At 36.1% G+C, this 14,467-nt stretch overlaps 2 protein-coding genes across 8 annotated transcripts in view; one reads left to right on the top strand and one right to left on the bottom strand.

The window, feature by feature from the left end:
* Positions 1–4,172: 4,172 nt before the first annotated feature.
* Positions 4,173–14,426, bottom strand: THNSL1 (threonine synthase like 1). 7 transcript variants are annotated; one of them, XM_037125794.2, is made up of 3 exons: positions 14,205–14,426; positions 10,766–10,928; positions 4,173–9,540 (listed from the first exon to the last, which is right to left on the bottom strand). In XM_037125794.2, the coding sequence occupies exon 3, from the start codon at positions 9,491–9,493 to the stop codon at positions 7,262–7,264; it is 2,232 nt and encodes a 743-aa protein (XP_036981689.2). In that variant the 5' UTR covers positions 9,494–9,540; positions 10,766–10,928; positions 14,205–14,426; the 3' UTR covers positions 4,173–7,261. The 7 variants fall into 7 exon arrangements, with proteins under 7 accessions (XP_036981689.2, XP_036981688.2, XP_036981691.2 ...); XM_037125793.2 differs by having other exon boundaries at positions 10,869–10,928; XM_037125796.2 differs by having other exon boundaries at positions 14,263–14,426.
* The window catches only part of ENKUR (enkurin, TRPC channel interacting protein), a 42,386-nt gene continuing 41,887 nt past the window's right edge, over positions 13,969–14,467 (top strand). Inside the window, exon 1 of the mRNA XM_037125802.2 lies at positions 13,969–14,134. Coding sequence (XP_036981697.2) covers positions 14,100–14,134 — 35 coding nt within the window. The 5' untranslated portion in view covers positions 13,969–14,099. The remainder of the gene's footprint in view (positions 14,135–14,467) is intronic.

Genomic DNA, 14,467 nt, shown 5'->3' with positions numbered 1-14,467 from the left:
TTTTATATAACTAATCAATTTTCACAGAATACATTAATTTTTGCCTCTTACATGTATAGCTAACCAATGGTTATGATTGATGAAGGAATGTAATTCAGTCATGAATATGTGTTGATATTTTCCCAATTTTTAAAAATTTTGTGGGGACTATTAGTTCTTTTTCTAGCTTCTTTAATTTTTCATTTATTTTCATATGTATGTATACATATGAGTATAGATAGATACAGGCATATAAATATACATATATACACACATATTAAATGTATTTTAGGCCTTACATCTCAAAGTTTACTGTAGCTGCATATATACAAATTTTGTGTTGTACACTCATTTTCTAGTTTTTATTTGACTCTCAAATAGGTTGGCCTTAATTATTTCTTGATTACTAGAAAAAAATTATGTAGAGTCACTATTTTTTGGTCCAATAAACCTCTCCACATTCCCCAGCCTATATTTACCTATTCCAACATTTTTGAAGTGTATCCAGCAAAATATTTTAAGTTTTATTTCAATTAACAAATAAGTTAGGGAAGATATTATTAAACCAAGTTGAACAAATTTTCTTAAAGCAGTATTAATATGCTAATATATAGTAAATCTATAAAACAGAGAATAGGATATGGTATTTCCTAAAACTATTTGACCACATTTTTTTCTTTGCTAAAATATTAGAGTTCGCAGAACAATTTAGAGATAGTAACTGCTCTATAGCACTTGATGTCAATATCACAAATGCTACCTATAATTATCATTTAGCATTGTATTAGACAGGGTTCTTAACTGAAAATAATAGAAGTTGGTCTAAATACATTTAAGCTTAAAATACATTTATTAAAAGGAAAAGAGACCAAAGAATCTCCAAAAAAGCCAGAAAATCAACTAGAGGCTAGCACCAGAAACAAGACCCAGGTCACATCAGTGGCTGAGTGATTGATAAGTGACTGTTGATTTATTCTAGGGAGAGATGTCAGATGCTGGCTTACCAATAAAGGTGATGACAGAAATATGACACTGAAAACAGGGAGAGGTTCCATAATGAAAAATCTAAATTTTGAAAAAAACCCATAGCCTTTCTTTTTATATACCATGTATACTTCCCTACAGGATTCCTTTTCAGGAAATCTAACCAGGCCAAAAGAAAAGGCCCTGTAGCTAGAGTTTAAGAATATCCATTACAATGACCCAGTCAGGTCATCTCAGTGTGACATCCAATAATTGACAAGTTTCATCAAGGAAGTATTTTCTAATCAGTTTCTTACTACTTGAAAATTAAACATGAATGTTTAATTCATGTTTATTCATGAATGAGAGAGAAGGATCACCAAACTTAAGAAATGTATTGACAGGACTTCTGGTCAAGATGGAAACATTGTAAATATGGTACTTGAATCCTCTCACATCCACATCAAATTTACAACTAAACTACAGAACAACCATCATTCAGAACTACATGAAATCTAATCGAATAGAAGTCCTACAACTAGGGATTTAAAGAAGAAACCATGTCAAAACTGGGAGAAGAAGTGGAGATACAGAATGGAATGGTTTCACACCCATGTGTGGCTGTTAAAAATCAAGAGAGAGATCTCAGCTACAAAGGTACTCCCTTAGGAGCGAGGGGTCCCAACCAGGTCCCCCAGCACAGGGTTCCAGAGCCAGGAAGAGAAGTCCCATAACTTCTGACTATAAAAACCAGCAGGGAGTGCGGCTGAATGAGACAAAAGCTGCTGGAATACCAGGCAGTTCTTCTTAAAGGGCCCGCACAGACTTACTTGGATTCACTCCCTCTAAACTCCAGTGCTGGGGTAGCAGCTTGAAAGGTACCAGGAATGACATATGGGAAGGAGCTGAATTATCTGGCATCAGGGCAAGAGCTGGGGGGGACAGCTTTCTGCCAGACAGAAATGCTGGCAGAGGCCATTGTTTCTTTTATGAGACCCTCTCCCCATAGAGCTCGCAGGCAGGTGCCATATCTGAGTATTCATCAACCTGTCTTACAGTGTTCACCCCACCCAACTTGCAGGCCTACCCAAGCCATTTCCAGTGGCTTTTCCATACAAACTGCTTATCTCACATTCTGCTGCAGACTTCCCTAAAATCTCTCAAAGCTAACAAATTGCAAACAAGCAGCATCTGGCCTTGGCATGCCCCATACCTTCCATTAATGGCACCAGGCCTGGCACTAGATGCAGCTGGCCTTTGTTCTCATCTTGGCCTCTCCTGAGACCTCTAAGCCCAGCACAAGTACCAACCGTCTTCAGATCACTCCATAGCTCCTACCTAATGGTGCCAGGCAGGGCACAGGCAGTGGCTGACCTTGCATCTCCCAGGAGGCCCCAGAGCCCATTCACCCAGTGGACAGCTACAGACCACACCAGATTACAAGTCTTATCATCTCCACAAGTAACACGCTCAAGGGGCAGACTTGGTGAAGACAAATACCCAAGTAAAGCAAATCCTGGTCTAGAGATTGGCTTCTACATAGCAGCTACTTTGCTGCATCACAGCCGATAGGCCTGGGGGTCAATCCCTTCCAGTGATACCAACAGCAATCAACTATAACAAACTAGTGACACAGTTTACACAGAGGTGTTACTGGAGCAACCACTCAGGTAACTGAGGAGGCTGAGCCACTGGACCCTACAGGACACTTACTACACAAGACCACTATTCCAAGTCCAGGGGATGCAGCAACTCTATCTAACACATAGAAACAAGCAATCAAGTTTCAACTATAACAAACCAGTGCACACAGCCCACACAGAGGTGTCGCTGGAGTGCCAATATGAAAAACAGTACAGCAGTTCCTCAAAAGTTTAAAAATTATATGATCCTGTATCTCCACTTCTGGGTATATATTCAGAAGAACTGAAAGCAGGGTCTTGAGGAGATATTTGTACATTCAAGTTTGCAGCAACATTACTTACAATAGCTAAAATGTAGAGACAACCCAAACAACTAACAAGGGGTGAAGAGATTTAAAAAATGCAGTACGACGTGAATAGAAACTTGAGGACCTTGTGCCTGTGAAATAAGCCAGTCACAAGACATACTGTACGATTCCACTAATATGAGATATTAGAGCAGCCAAATTCATAGGAACCATAATAAAGCAGTTATTTTACAAAAACCCCATAAAGATGCCATTAAACTTATTAGATGGTATTAAATTGACTAATTTTAGGACTCATTCACCAAATATGAGAATTTATGTAAAATAATTCATTTTGAATTAATTTAAAATTATATATAAATTTCCTTAATATTTATGAATGAAATTTAATCAGCCATTAGCAACTCTGCATTTTGTAGGCCACTAAAAATCTCAATGACATCTATGATAATAAGTGAAAGTGTTGCATCTGCACAGTAATTTCAGTGCAGCAACATCTCAAGACAACTGGAATTGCCAGTTAGATGAAAAAAGCCTCAAGAAACCAGAAAGTTTGGAAAGAAAAATAGCTAAAATGACCAATGAAGCTTTCTCTAGGAAACAAGCTCAAATTTTGTGTGGAAGTCTTCAAGTCAAAATACCACCAATGTATGAAGTTTGATTTTTTTAATTTTAGAGAGGAAAAGGGAGAGGGAGAGGGGGAAACACTAACCTGTTGTTTCACATATGCATGCATTCATTGGTTGTTGATTCTTGTAGATGTCCTGACCAGGGATCAACCCACAGCCTTGGCGTATCAAAACAATGCTCAACCACCTGAGCTACCTGGCAAGGGCCTGATTTCGTGTCTTTGACAGGTTCCTTCCCCAGGACAGGGGCAACTTCCTTGGCTTTTTTTTTTTTTTTTTTGAAATCAGAAGAGATTCTAACTTTGATTTTGAAGGAGGCTATTTGTTTTCAAAGCTTCAGAGATAAAACTAAAGATTTTTGTGATTGTGCAGTACACAGGTGGGGCCCAAACAAGTAACTGTTGCATAGATTTAATTCATGTTCCTTGATTTGGGACAAAAACATTTATGTTTCTATGGGTTGAGATTCATAGCTTTTTTTTTTTTACAAACATTAAGTAGTCTGAATTATAAAATGTTTATAAATGATTTAATGGATTGAGACAGTATTTTCCATAAATGACTATTTTTAAAAGTGAATTGCTATTAAAATCCAACAAAAACTCATACAAAGCAAGTTACTGCCTTCAAAACTCAATTTTTAAATTATTTATTTATTTATCTTTAGAGGGGAAAGGAAGGAGAGAGGGAAAGAAATATCAATGTATGGTTGCCTCTCGAGTGTGTCCCTACTGGGAACTGGCCTGCAACCCAGGCATGTACCCTGACTGAGAATCGAACTGCAATCCTCTAGTTCACAGGCCTGCGCTCAATCCACTGAGCTACAGTAGCCAGGGCTCAAAACTCTTATTTTGATGGAAACATATTTTACAATTTGTACTAATACATAATTGAAACTAATTTCTTCAAAAATCTTACGAATTCACATTATAAAATAATTTCAAAGATAGTGAGAGCCAGAAATTATAACTATATCCTGAAAATTGATAATTTTCATTTCATAAACCATACATCTTCATCTGAATGCAAAGAAATCAAATATATTTTTACATATCACTAGAATCACAAATGTTCGGAAGCCCATATTCATTAGGCCTCAACACAAATTTAATAAAACAGTATATATATTGAGTACAAGAACAGATAAAAATTAGACAATCTAAATATCCATTAACTGGTAAACTGATATGTTGTCCTACTCACACAATAAAATATCACATAGTAATAAAAATTAATGAACTGTGGCTTCACTCATTTGCATGAATGGGTTTTCAAGTTTTTCATCAAAATGTGATGGAAACATACATACAATGGTTCTATTTATATAAAATTCAAAAAGAGGCAAACGAAGTAATGCAAAACTATAAATACAAACAAGGCAGTGATGAATAGAAATTCTAGGATAGTGGTACCTCTAGGCGAGAGAAGAGAATGTAATTTAAGAGGGGCCACAGTGAGTATCAAAGTTATACATAATGTTCTATTCTTAAGGAGAGGCCATGACCACATGTGTATTATTCATCCTTAAACATATACCTTGTACATAACCTGGAGATAATGAGTAAAACGTAGAGACCTGTATGAGACAACCCTTTTTGAAGATTATATGGAGAAGATATCTGGACATTGAGATTTTCTTTTGCTCTTATGCTTTTTTCAGATAGGAAAAGACGACATCTGAATGCCGTAGCAAAAAAGGTTCCATCAGAGAGAAGTTGAAGAAATGGGAAAGGACACAACTGATGAAGTAAGTTACTCGAATGCTACAAAGGACAGAGTCCAAGGCACTCCTGAAGAGGTCCGCCTCTAAAAGGAAGATGAATTTGACCTAATTTCAAAGTAGAATAGGAAAGGATAGAAACAGGTGCAGCAGACTTACTACATTTGGTGATGGGAAACCAAGGTATGTCATATCTGATGGCTTGTTCCTCCTCTTGAATGAGGCACTATCATTAACTGAGAGGGAAGGACAAGAGCTGGTTTTGGGAAAAAGTGCAAGTGTGTTAAGAGAACAAACTGACCACACATAAATGCAGGTGCTTTCTCAGACATTTCACCTTACCTATTTCCCTGGTCTCTGTCTAGAATACATTTCCTCCTCCTCTCAGAAAGTTTCCCAATGCTTCAAGACTCACCTCACGTTCTTTCCTCTGAAACCTATCCCATAGTAATATTTTCCTTAATTACAATACTTGAATGTATCACTGTTTCACTTATGGACTGTCTTGCATTAACTGCGTTGTACATGATTTGATTTTTAAGTGTTGTCTCCCTAACTACAGTTCTTGAGGGCAGAAACGACTTTTGTGCATCTGTCCCTCCCTCTTTCAGAAAGTGTATTCTTATGTATATATCGAACATTTAGATGTATTTTATAAATGTCAACTCCTGGGACAAAAATCCTTAAAAGCAAATCATAAAATAACTAAAAATGAACTTTGAAACCTCATTATTTTCTTACAAGTGCTCCTGGTTTTCAATTTTTGGTTTTAGAACTTACTTTTTAGAAGACAGAGAGCCAAGGTTAATACGTAATTGGTTTGCATTTTTAAAATTTTAAACAAAGTATTCATGCTCATTAAACTACTGGTTTTCCAAGTAACTTTTAATTTTTTTCATGGAGATGGTTCTCCTGGAAAATGAGGTAAAATATTATCAGCAATGACAAGTCATGTTAGGAATGCCATCTTGTGGCTGAGAGTAGTCCATTACACTAACATGTCCTTTCAATGACAATCTTCTTTTTTTCTTTTATTGAGAGAGAGAGAGAACTGATTTGTTGACCCACTTATTTATGCATTCATTGGTTGATACTTGTACGTCCCCTGACCAGGGATCAAACCTCAACCTTGGCATATTTGGATGACACTCTAACCAACTGAGCTACTTGGCCAGGGCTCAGTGATAATCTTTAATTCAGAAAAAAATAATCCAATAAATTCATAAATGTCTCATTAAAATGCAGTTACTACAAAGAATTAACATATGCATCAGTTGTGTATGGTTTTAGTTGTCAAAAAAGACCATGTTCATTGTAAACAGAGACAATTAATATACAGGAAAACTGCTACCTATAAACATACTTCTATTAAAACTACTCACACACTGAATTTTGAAAATTTATTCTCTTGAAATAATTTTATTTCTGAATCTTGATTTTCAAACTATATACTGTAACTATAAACATCCAAATGGGAGTGAAGGACAGAGTACTTATCTAATTTGGATGGTGTAGCATACACACAATTATTTGAACCCAAATGAATTCTAAATAAAGTTAAAAACACTGACTCAATTTTAATAGATGAGCTTACTGCTTCACACATACAAGTCAGCCATTTGAGTGGTAAATTATCTTTCTCATCAACAGAGAACCAGTAATAATTAGATGTAGTAGTAAGCAACTGTGCTTAAATATTTCAATTGCCAAACTGAATACCAGACATTTTGGTCCACCTAAAAGTGGGGGTAAGGAAGTAGAAACCGATATATCCAAACACAGCAGAACAGCACAAGGCTCCACGCACAATGCTTCCTTTTTGTCACTTCCAGGTTAATGGTTCACAGAGCATGTGCAAGGTCCAAAGTTCAGTTGTAGAGATTAGGCTATTGAACTTCCAAAAGATAACAATACAGACATAGGTATTTAAATTTAAAATGCTATTGTACTCCAAATCAACTTTTGTGATTTATTACTGCATGCTTATTACCAGAAACAAATATTTTACTCAGAAAACTTTTATATGAATTGATTTTGTATTAGTTTTTCCACATGACTCTTCAGGACATTCACATCAGCTGGGCAGACCTGGAACTCCATCTTCTCTTGCTGTTTTGTTCTCTCTAGTAAAATCTCGTGTGGTGGAGGCAAAGCATTGTATGAACTCAATAAATAAAGTTGGCTTGATGAAGTTTGGTTGATGTCTTGAATCTTTAAAGCCTGCATGACAGCAGGTGCAAACTTTGAGTAATGGGCTGTAGATGAGATGATCACTGGACAAGTCTTGTCTTGCATTCTGTCCGCAACCACTTTCGCAACAGCAGTGTGGGGGTCCAGAATATACCCTGAAGTATTGTAGGTGGAGTGAATAGCTGCTAGGCACTCCCCCTCAGAGCACCAATCAGCTACAAAATCCTGTTGAAGTTTCTCAACTAGAATCTTTTCTATCTGGAAGTGATGCTGCTCTTCTAATTGATTAAATAATTTTGTCATTAATTGTCCATCTTTATTAGCTATCAAGTGTAAGTGTCGTTCCAGGTTTGAAGATTTGAGAATATCTATTGCTGGTGAAAAGGTCTGTGCTAATTTTCTTTCCCTTAGATCATAATGTCCTGTTTTTATAAAATCAGTCAAAACGTGGTTCTGATTAGAGGCACAAATAAATTTCCGAATAGGAATCCCCATCATTTTGGCATACACTGCAGCTAAAATGTTACCAAAATTTCCTGTGGGAATACAGACATCCACTGGGCTTCCAAAAGAAATAAATCCTTGGCTAACAAGATCAAGATATGCAGAAGCATGATAAACTACTTGGGGAAGCAGTCGACCCCAGTTTATGGAATTAGCTGAACTCAGGATTGTTCCATATTCCACAGTAAGAAAGCCAGTAAAATTGGAATCTTTAAAAATTCTTTTTATAGCTGTCTGGCAAAAATCAAAATCTGACTTGACACCCACTGCCCATCCATTTTCTTTCTGACTACCAATTATTTGAGCTTTTTGAAAATCACTTATTCCATTCTCAGGGAAAAATGTGGCCACAGCTATTCTTTGTTTGTCATTCTCATTAAGATGACTAAAACCATTTAAGACAGCACTCCCTGTGTCTCCTGAAGTTGCTACAAGTATCATATAATTACAACTTGGTGGGATACAGTATGCAAAGAGATGAGGCATAAGCTGTAAAGATAAATCTTTAAATGATCCTGTTGGTCCATAAAACAACTCCAGGATGAACTGGTTGCCAGAAAGGTGCCTGACAGGGGCAATTTTTGAGCAGGTAAAGTTTTCCCCATAAGCACTTTCAATCATTTCTCCCAATCTGGCAGCAGGTACGTCAGCAGGATGTATACACTTTTCTAACAGTATTTGTGCTCTCTCTACATAGGTTGCTCCCACTAGGCTTTTCCATTCCCCAGAGTTTAATTTTGGAAATTCCTTCTCAGGAACAAAGAGTCCACCATCGCACGCTAACCCCTCAATCACAACTTCGCTAAAAAATTTTGTTGAAATCTTTTGTTCACAGTCTTTAGGCCAAATGTGTCTTGTTGAAATAAATGTTTCTGAGTCCACATCTTGATATCTTTTAACTGCATTAAGCACTTTGTCAGCTACCTTCTCTGGGGAAGCCCCACTTTCACAAAAAACCCGGGTATCATACCACTTCTTATAATACTGTCTTCTTAATTTAAGTAACTCTATCATAGATGTCCCAGAATTCTGACCTACAATCCTATCTATTTTCATTAATTTTAGACGGCTAACTATATCCGTTAGAGGTACATCCAAGTATACGACTATTCCATTTTTCTTCAAATGCCACATGCTAGCATCATGCATTGGATTGGACCCAGTAAGGGAAATTACACTTCCAGATGCAGAGAAGTTTAACACGGCTTTTCCTTCCTCTTCTAAAAATTGTTCATTACCAACATCCTGTAATTTTTCAGACACACTCATATTCCAGGTTTTTTCAAGGATATCATCATCCACATCTATGACACAACAACCTAATTTCTGACCTATTATTCTGCCTACTGTTGTTTTCCCAGCTCCAGGCGGTCCCATCAGGACAATATTTTTGTCTCCACCAAGAGAGTGGGTTGAGTGCCATGACTTCCTTGATTCTGCAAGCACAAAGGTTCTTGAAAGAAATAGCTGTACATGTTTATCCATGTTAACATGGATAACAGAAAAACATTTCTCAGTTATTTGTTTCAGATGCTGACATCGGTTAAAGTGGAGCATTCTCTTTTCAGTTTTCTGCCCAAGCCAACCGAAAAACTGGCTTTAGCCTTTTTCAAAACATAAAAACAAACAAACAAAAATTTGGTTACTAATTTCAAGATTTAAAATCCTTACAGGAATGAATATAACCATGCCCACAGTATATAAACTATTTTAAAACATTCCATATTTACGAGACACTTAAAAAGTATTTGAACCCAAATTCCCACATGATGCATATTATATTTTTTTAAATCTTTTCAAATTTCAAGCCATTGAATAATCAAAACTTTAATAATTTGTAACTATTAAGCAAAAGAATCTTTATTCAAAAAATGCTGTATAATAGATACTTTTTAAAAATATATGCTAAATAAAATTAGCATTTCTTTTACTAAAATGAAAATTGTTTCATGGTGTATAACCCATATGATTACTTGGAGTTGGAATGCTATTTATTTGCAGTTCGCAAACGCCGATTAATACTCTTTCTATTTAATTTCTCTCTAGTTATATGAATATGTTGGTAGTCTATCATGTTACTCATAAATTGCTTACATATAGTATTCACAACAGGAAACCAGAAAAAGGATTGCTTGTAACATGCTTAAATAACTCTCCGAAGTATTGGGCTAAGGTATGACATATTCTTTCTTATGTGACTTTTTTATGCATACTGTTAAGAATTATTCTTATATTTTTTCATATTGAAGACCTTAACAAAAAGCTAAAAGGAAAGGCATAACATGCAAATAATTAAGGAAAAGTGATCAGTGGCAAGGTCAAAGGCTACATATATATAACCTTATGTGCATGGAACCATCACTTAGGTCTCTGTACTATAAACATCATTGGTGGAAAGACTTAATTAAAATTCCAGGCTCCAAAGTGACAGCAATAAAACCTCAAGAATGTTACCAATGATAAGAGGAAAAAATTGTTCTGGCATCCAAAGCAGAGCTGTAATTCCTCACATGGGTCAAATCCCTGTTTTGGGAAATATACTCGCCATTATAACACAAATGTAGCATGCCAGACAAGTAAAAATTTTAGTCACATGCAGATGCAAGTTGATAACTTCTGCCAAATTTATTTAAATTGACTATGGTAACTTTATTGCCACACAGTGGGGCTTTTCAAATGTTCTGTGGTAGAACCAAAATGCAACTAAGCTATATTGAATGTTAGATGGTACATTTAAATATGTTCAATCATTTACTACTACAATTATCAATTCTATTTAAACTATGTTCTGTAATTAACCATTTTAAGCTAACACTGAATTTAACTTACAAGTTAAATTACAACTGAGAAGGAATACATTTCTTATTTGGTTTTCCAGCTTATACGTGCTGTGCTTAATTCTCAGTGACTTGTAAACATGATACACACGCACCGATCTTAGACGATGAGTTTGCTGAAGCTGAGGCAAAGTCAATCTTTGCAAAAGTGAAGTCTACAATGGAAAAAAATTCAAGTTAATCATAACTGCATGCAGTACCATAAAACTGTACACATAGACTAGTCTATTATTAAAAGTCCATCTGAAATATTTAAAGTGCAGAAAAATAATGATCGTTTCTGTCTGTTATTAAAAGATTAAAATACTGCTTTTTTCAACATGTGTGTCTTATTGTAGAAAAGAATTTTATTAAACAGTAGTGAAAAAATTTCTGTCATCAAGGAATATAAAAGATGATATGATCAAATAATAAAACATATAAAATTTCTCACATTACTTAAAATTTTAATGATTTAATGGGGGTTATACATAAATTTTAGCCACAATTCACAAATATGGAAGCTGTGAAAGTGAGGAACAACTGCATATCATTTTCATTTATGATGCAAAGCTATGTTATTAGACATTTTTCATTTATTTATATGTTAGTATGTTTTTCAGTATAAAGGTCACAAATAGGCAATTCTGGGATTTGCCAGATCCCACACAAATCTGGATTATTGCCAGAATTCAAGGAGAAGAAGTACAGTAATCACTTTTCAAATTGCTTTTTAATCATTTCTTAAGAATGCTAATAAAGTTACATTTTAAACCAGAAATACAGGCTAACTTTCAGCAATTTATTTACAGTGATGTTTCCCTAAGTTTACCACTAGATGAATGATAATCAACCAAAATCATGCTCAACATGTTATTAATTTTTAGTTTCAAAATGGTCCACAAGAATTTTTTGATTCCATTATAAAACCACTTATCTTTCAATTCCTCTGGGAAATTGTCAAAATCCTACTTAGTCAAAATGATTCAGCATTTTTCACCCATTTAAAATAAAACACAGCACTTCGAAAACTATTTCATGATGAGAAATGGCTATAGTTTAATGAACTTTTGGACATATTAATGCCGTGATTATGTTTGTCATTCTTTATTAATGCAATTTCTATTTAAATTTCTCAGAAGAATGACTAAACCTAGTCCACTGTAAGGAAAGATACTGAGGTTTTTTTTAAATTACTGCATTTTTACAGCATTGTTTTCCAAGAAGTAATTAAGAACAAACGAGACCACATTAATGACATAAGGAGGCAGGGGCAGGTAAAGCTCTGCCGCTTCTCACTACTCAGCAAACATCCTCTAAACAAGCTCCTATTTCCACAGAAATTGTGAGGTGGAGAGTGTGAAAGGACCACATACTCTGAAGCCATGTTGTAATCACAGGGATCTTACAATCAAAAGCATATTTTTACAAGTTCACCACTCACTGTTGCCTTAACCTTAGATCAAAGCTGACTAAGCATTTCCTGTTGTTTCTTTGTGCTGTTAGATATCCCCTTAATGCTCTTGAATATTTAATTCAATACTTTTAAAGTATACTTTTCCAATTTATAACTTAGGAAAATATTTTAAAGTACATCTGTCTTTATAAAGGGTTTATATTCCTCCCAACTGTCTCATTTGTATTCACAACTACACCCATTTTATTCATCTAACTAGATTAAAATAATCTTCAGCAAAACAAACAAACAAACAAAACCCAAATGTATGTACAACCATTTATATCAGGAGTCTGTGTCAAATACAACCCACATGCCAAATCTGGTCCACTGCTCATTTGTAAATTTAAATTAAGTTTCAGAGAATACAACTTTGCTTTCATTTGTTCATTTGTTTAGCACTGTCTTTGGCTGCTGATGAGCTACAATGGTATCATTCAGTAGTTGCAACAGAAACCAACTGGCCTGCAAAAGCCTAAATATTTATTAACTAGCCCTTTACAGAGTAAGTATATGACCTCTTATGGATCCTGTGGACATACTGGACACAGGCATTTCCTTGAACAATATTGCCACACTGAAGGCATTATAGTAATTAGAAATTCATTCTTTGTAAACATACTTTCAAAAAATAAACAGAATTACAGACCAAGTATCTAAGGAAAAAAGTTCCTTTCCAAACTATTTAACAACTTCCACAATAACTGTAAACTAAATATCTTATAGTGAGATCAAATTCTGTTCAGTAATTTTAAAACCACAATAAATATGACATCCATGAAAATACTGTATTCAGAACCACTACAAAGTTAAGACTAAGGCCAGTCAGTACTTACTAACTGAAGAAATGTTTTTCTTTGCCCTTACTGGCTCCTAAATGAACTGATTAGCAGAAATAGTCTTAAAGTGTTCCTTCTAATTAGAAAATTTGTAAGTTATTGCCAATGACTATCCATTTAGCTAATGGTATTACCATTCTGAGTACTCAGTTCAAATCTCAGTATGTAGAGAGAAAAGAATTGGAACAAAAAACCCAAACAAAAAAAAAATTAAAAGGGGAAACAAAAAGGTCAAAGTGGCATATACACGTTTTGAAAAATAAAAAATCCGATGTGGAGAATAGGGGAATCATCCCCAAGGTGTCACCCATCTGAAATAAAATATTTGTTCAACGCCTGGGATAAAAATTAACATCAACTGGCTAAGAAAATACTACATTAATACTTATCTAATGAAATTCACTGATTCCCAAATGATAAGAACTCAGACAATCAGCAAAGCCTTTTAAGTAGGAACTAAAAAATTAAGACACCATATGCTTTTAATCCCCCCACTGAGTATACTGGCAGTCAGACGACCGAAACTGGTGTTCTCTCCCATCTTCGAGCATCTTTATTGTCTTTGGAACTGACACTTGTAAGGTCAGTTCAGAACCATCTATCTTCCTTCCTGAATTACATTGCCAAAATGTCTTTTAGGAATTCGGAAGTCAAAGCTTTTAAAAAGTTTCTCTCGGGAGTCATACGTGTACAAATACGTTCATGTAAGACCAAATGGATTGAGAACGGAATAAAACTGCCTCTCCTAAAGATAAATTTTCAGACACACACACACGCACAAGCACACACACATACACACACGTGTGAGCAAAAACTAAAGGGCCCATTTAAACGGCTTCCTCTGATTTAGGCTACTTGTTTAAAAAAAAAAAGCCCACACATAGGTGGAGAAAGATCTAACAGGAAGGGCCGGATCAAGAGGGAAACAGGATGGAAAGCAGATGTTAGGGTGCAGAAGCAATGGCAGAAGCCAGGACGCGACAGGTGGATGGCGGGACGTGGGCGCACAGGGAGCTCAGGCCAGCCGAGGCCAGAAGCAGAAGTGAGCTGAGATGACAACAAGGGAACGGAAAGGGGAAGGAACTAGGTGGGTAAGGCATGCGATGGGAACGGACTAACGTCTATAACCTCCCTTTATTTTTCCTCATATAACTCACCAAAAAAAAAAATGACACTGAGAAGACGGGGATAAGTAACGGAAATGGGAGGGAGTACCCAGGAGCTGCCAGTGTCCCCTCGGTAACGAACCCCACACCTACGGCTCTCCCCACGCACGACAGCAGCACAGGCCCAGGTGCTCGCTAGCCTGCTCCAAACCTGCCCCGCCGCCCCTGCGACTGCGCCGGTGCGGACTCGCGCTTCCGCGCGCTACACCCGAGGCCAAAAGTGCTGGGCCTGGCACGTGACTCTCGTCGGGCGC

This window comes from Artibeus jamaicensis, unplaced genomic scaffold (assembly GCF_021234435.1).
Source record: "Artibeus jamaicensis isolate MK-2021 breed Jamaican fruit bat unplaced genomic scaffold, CSHL_Jam_final contig_867, whole genome shotgun sequence".
Classification (NCBI taxonomy): Eukaryota; Metazoa; Chordata; class Mammalia; order Chiroptera; family Phyllostomidae; genus Artibeus; species Artibeus jamaicensis.
The sequence above is the reverse complement of the archived record's forward strand: the minus strand, read 5'-3'. Positions and strand labels throughout refer to the sequence as shown.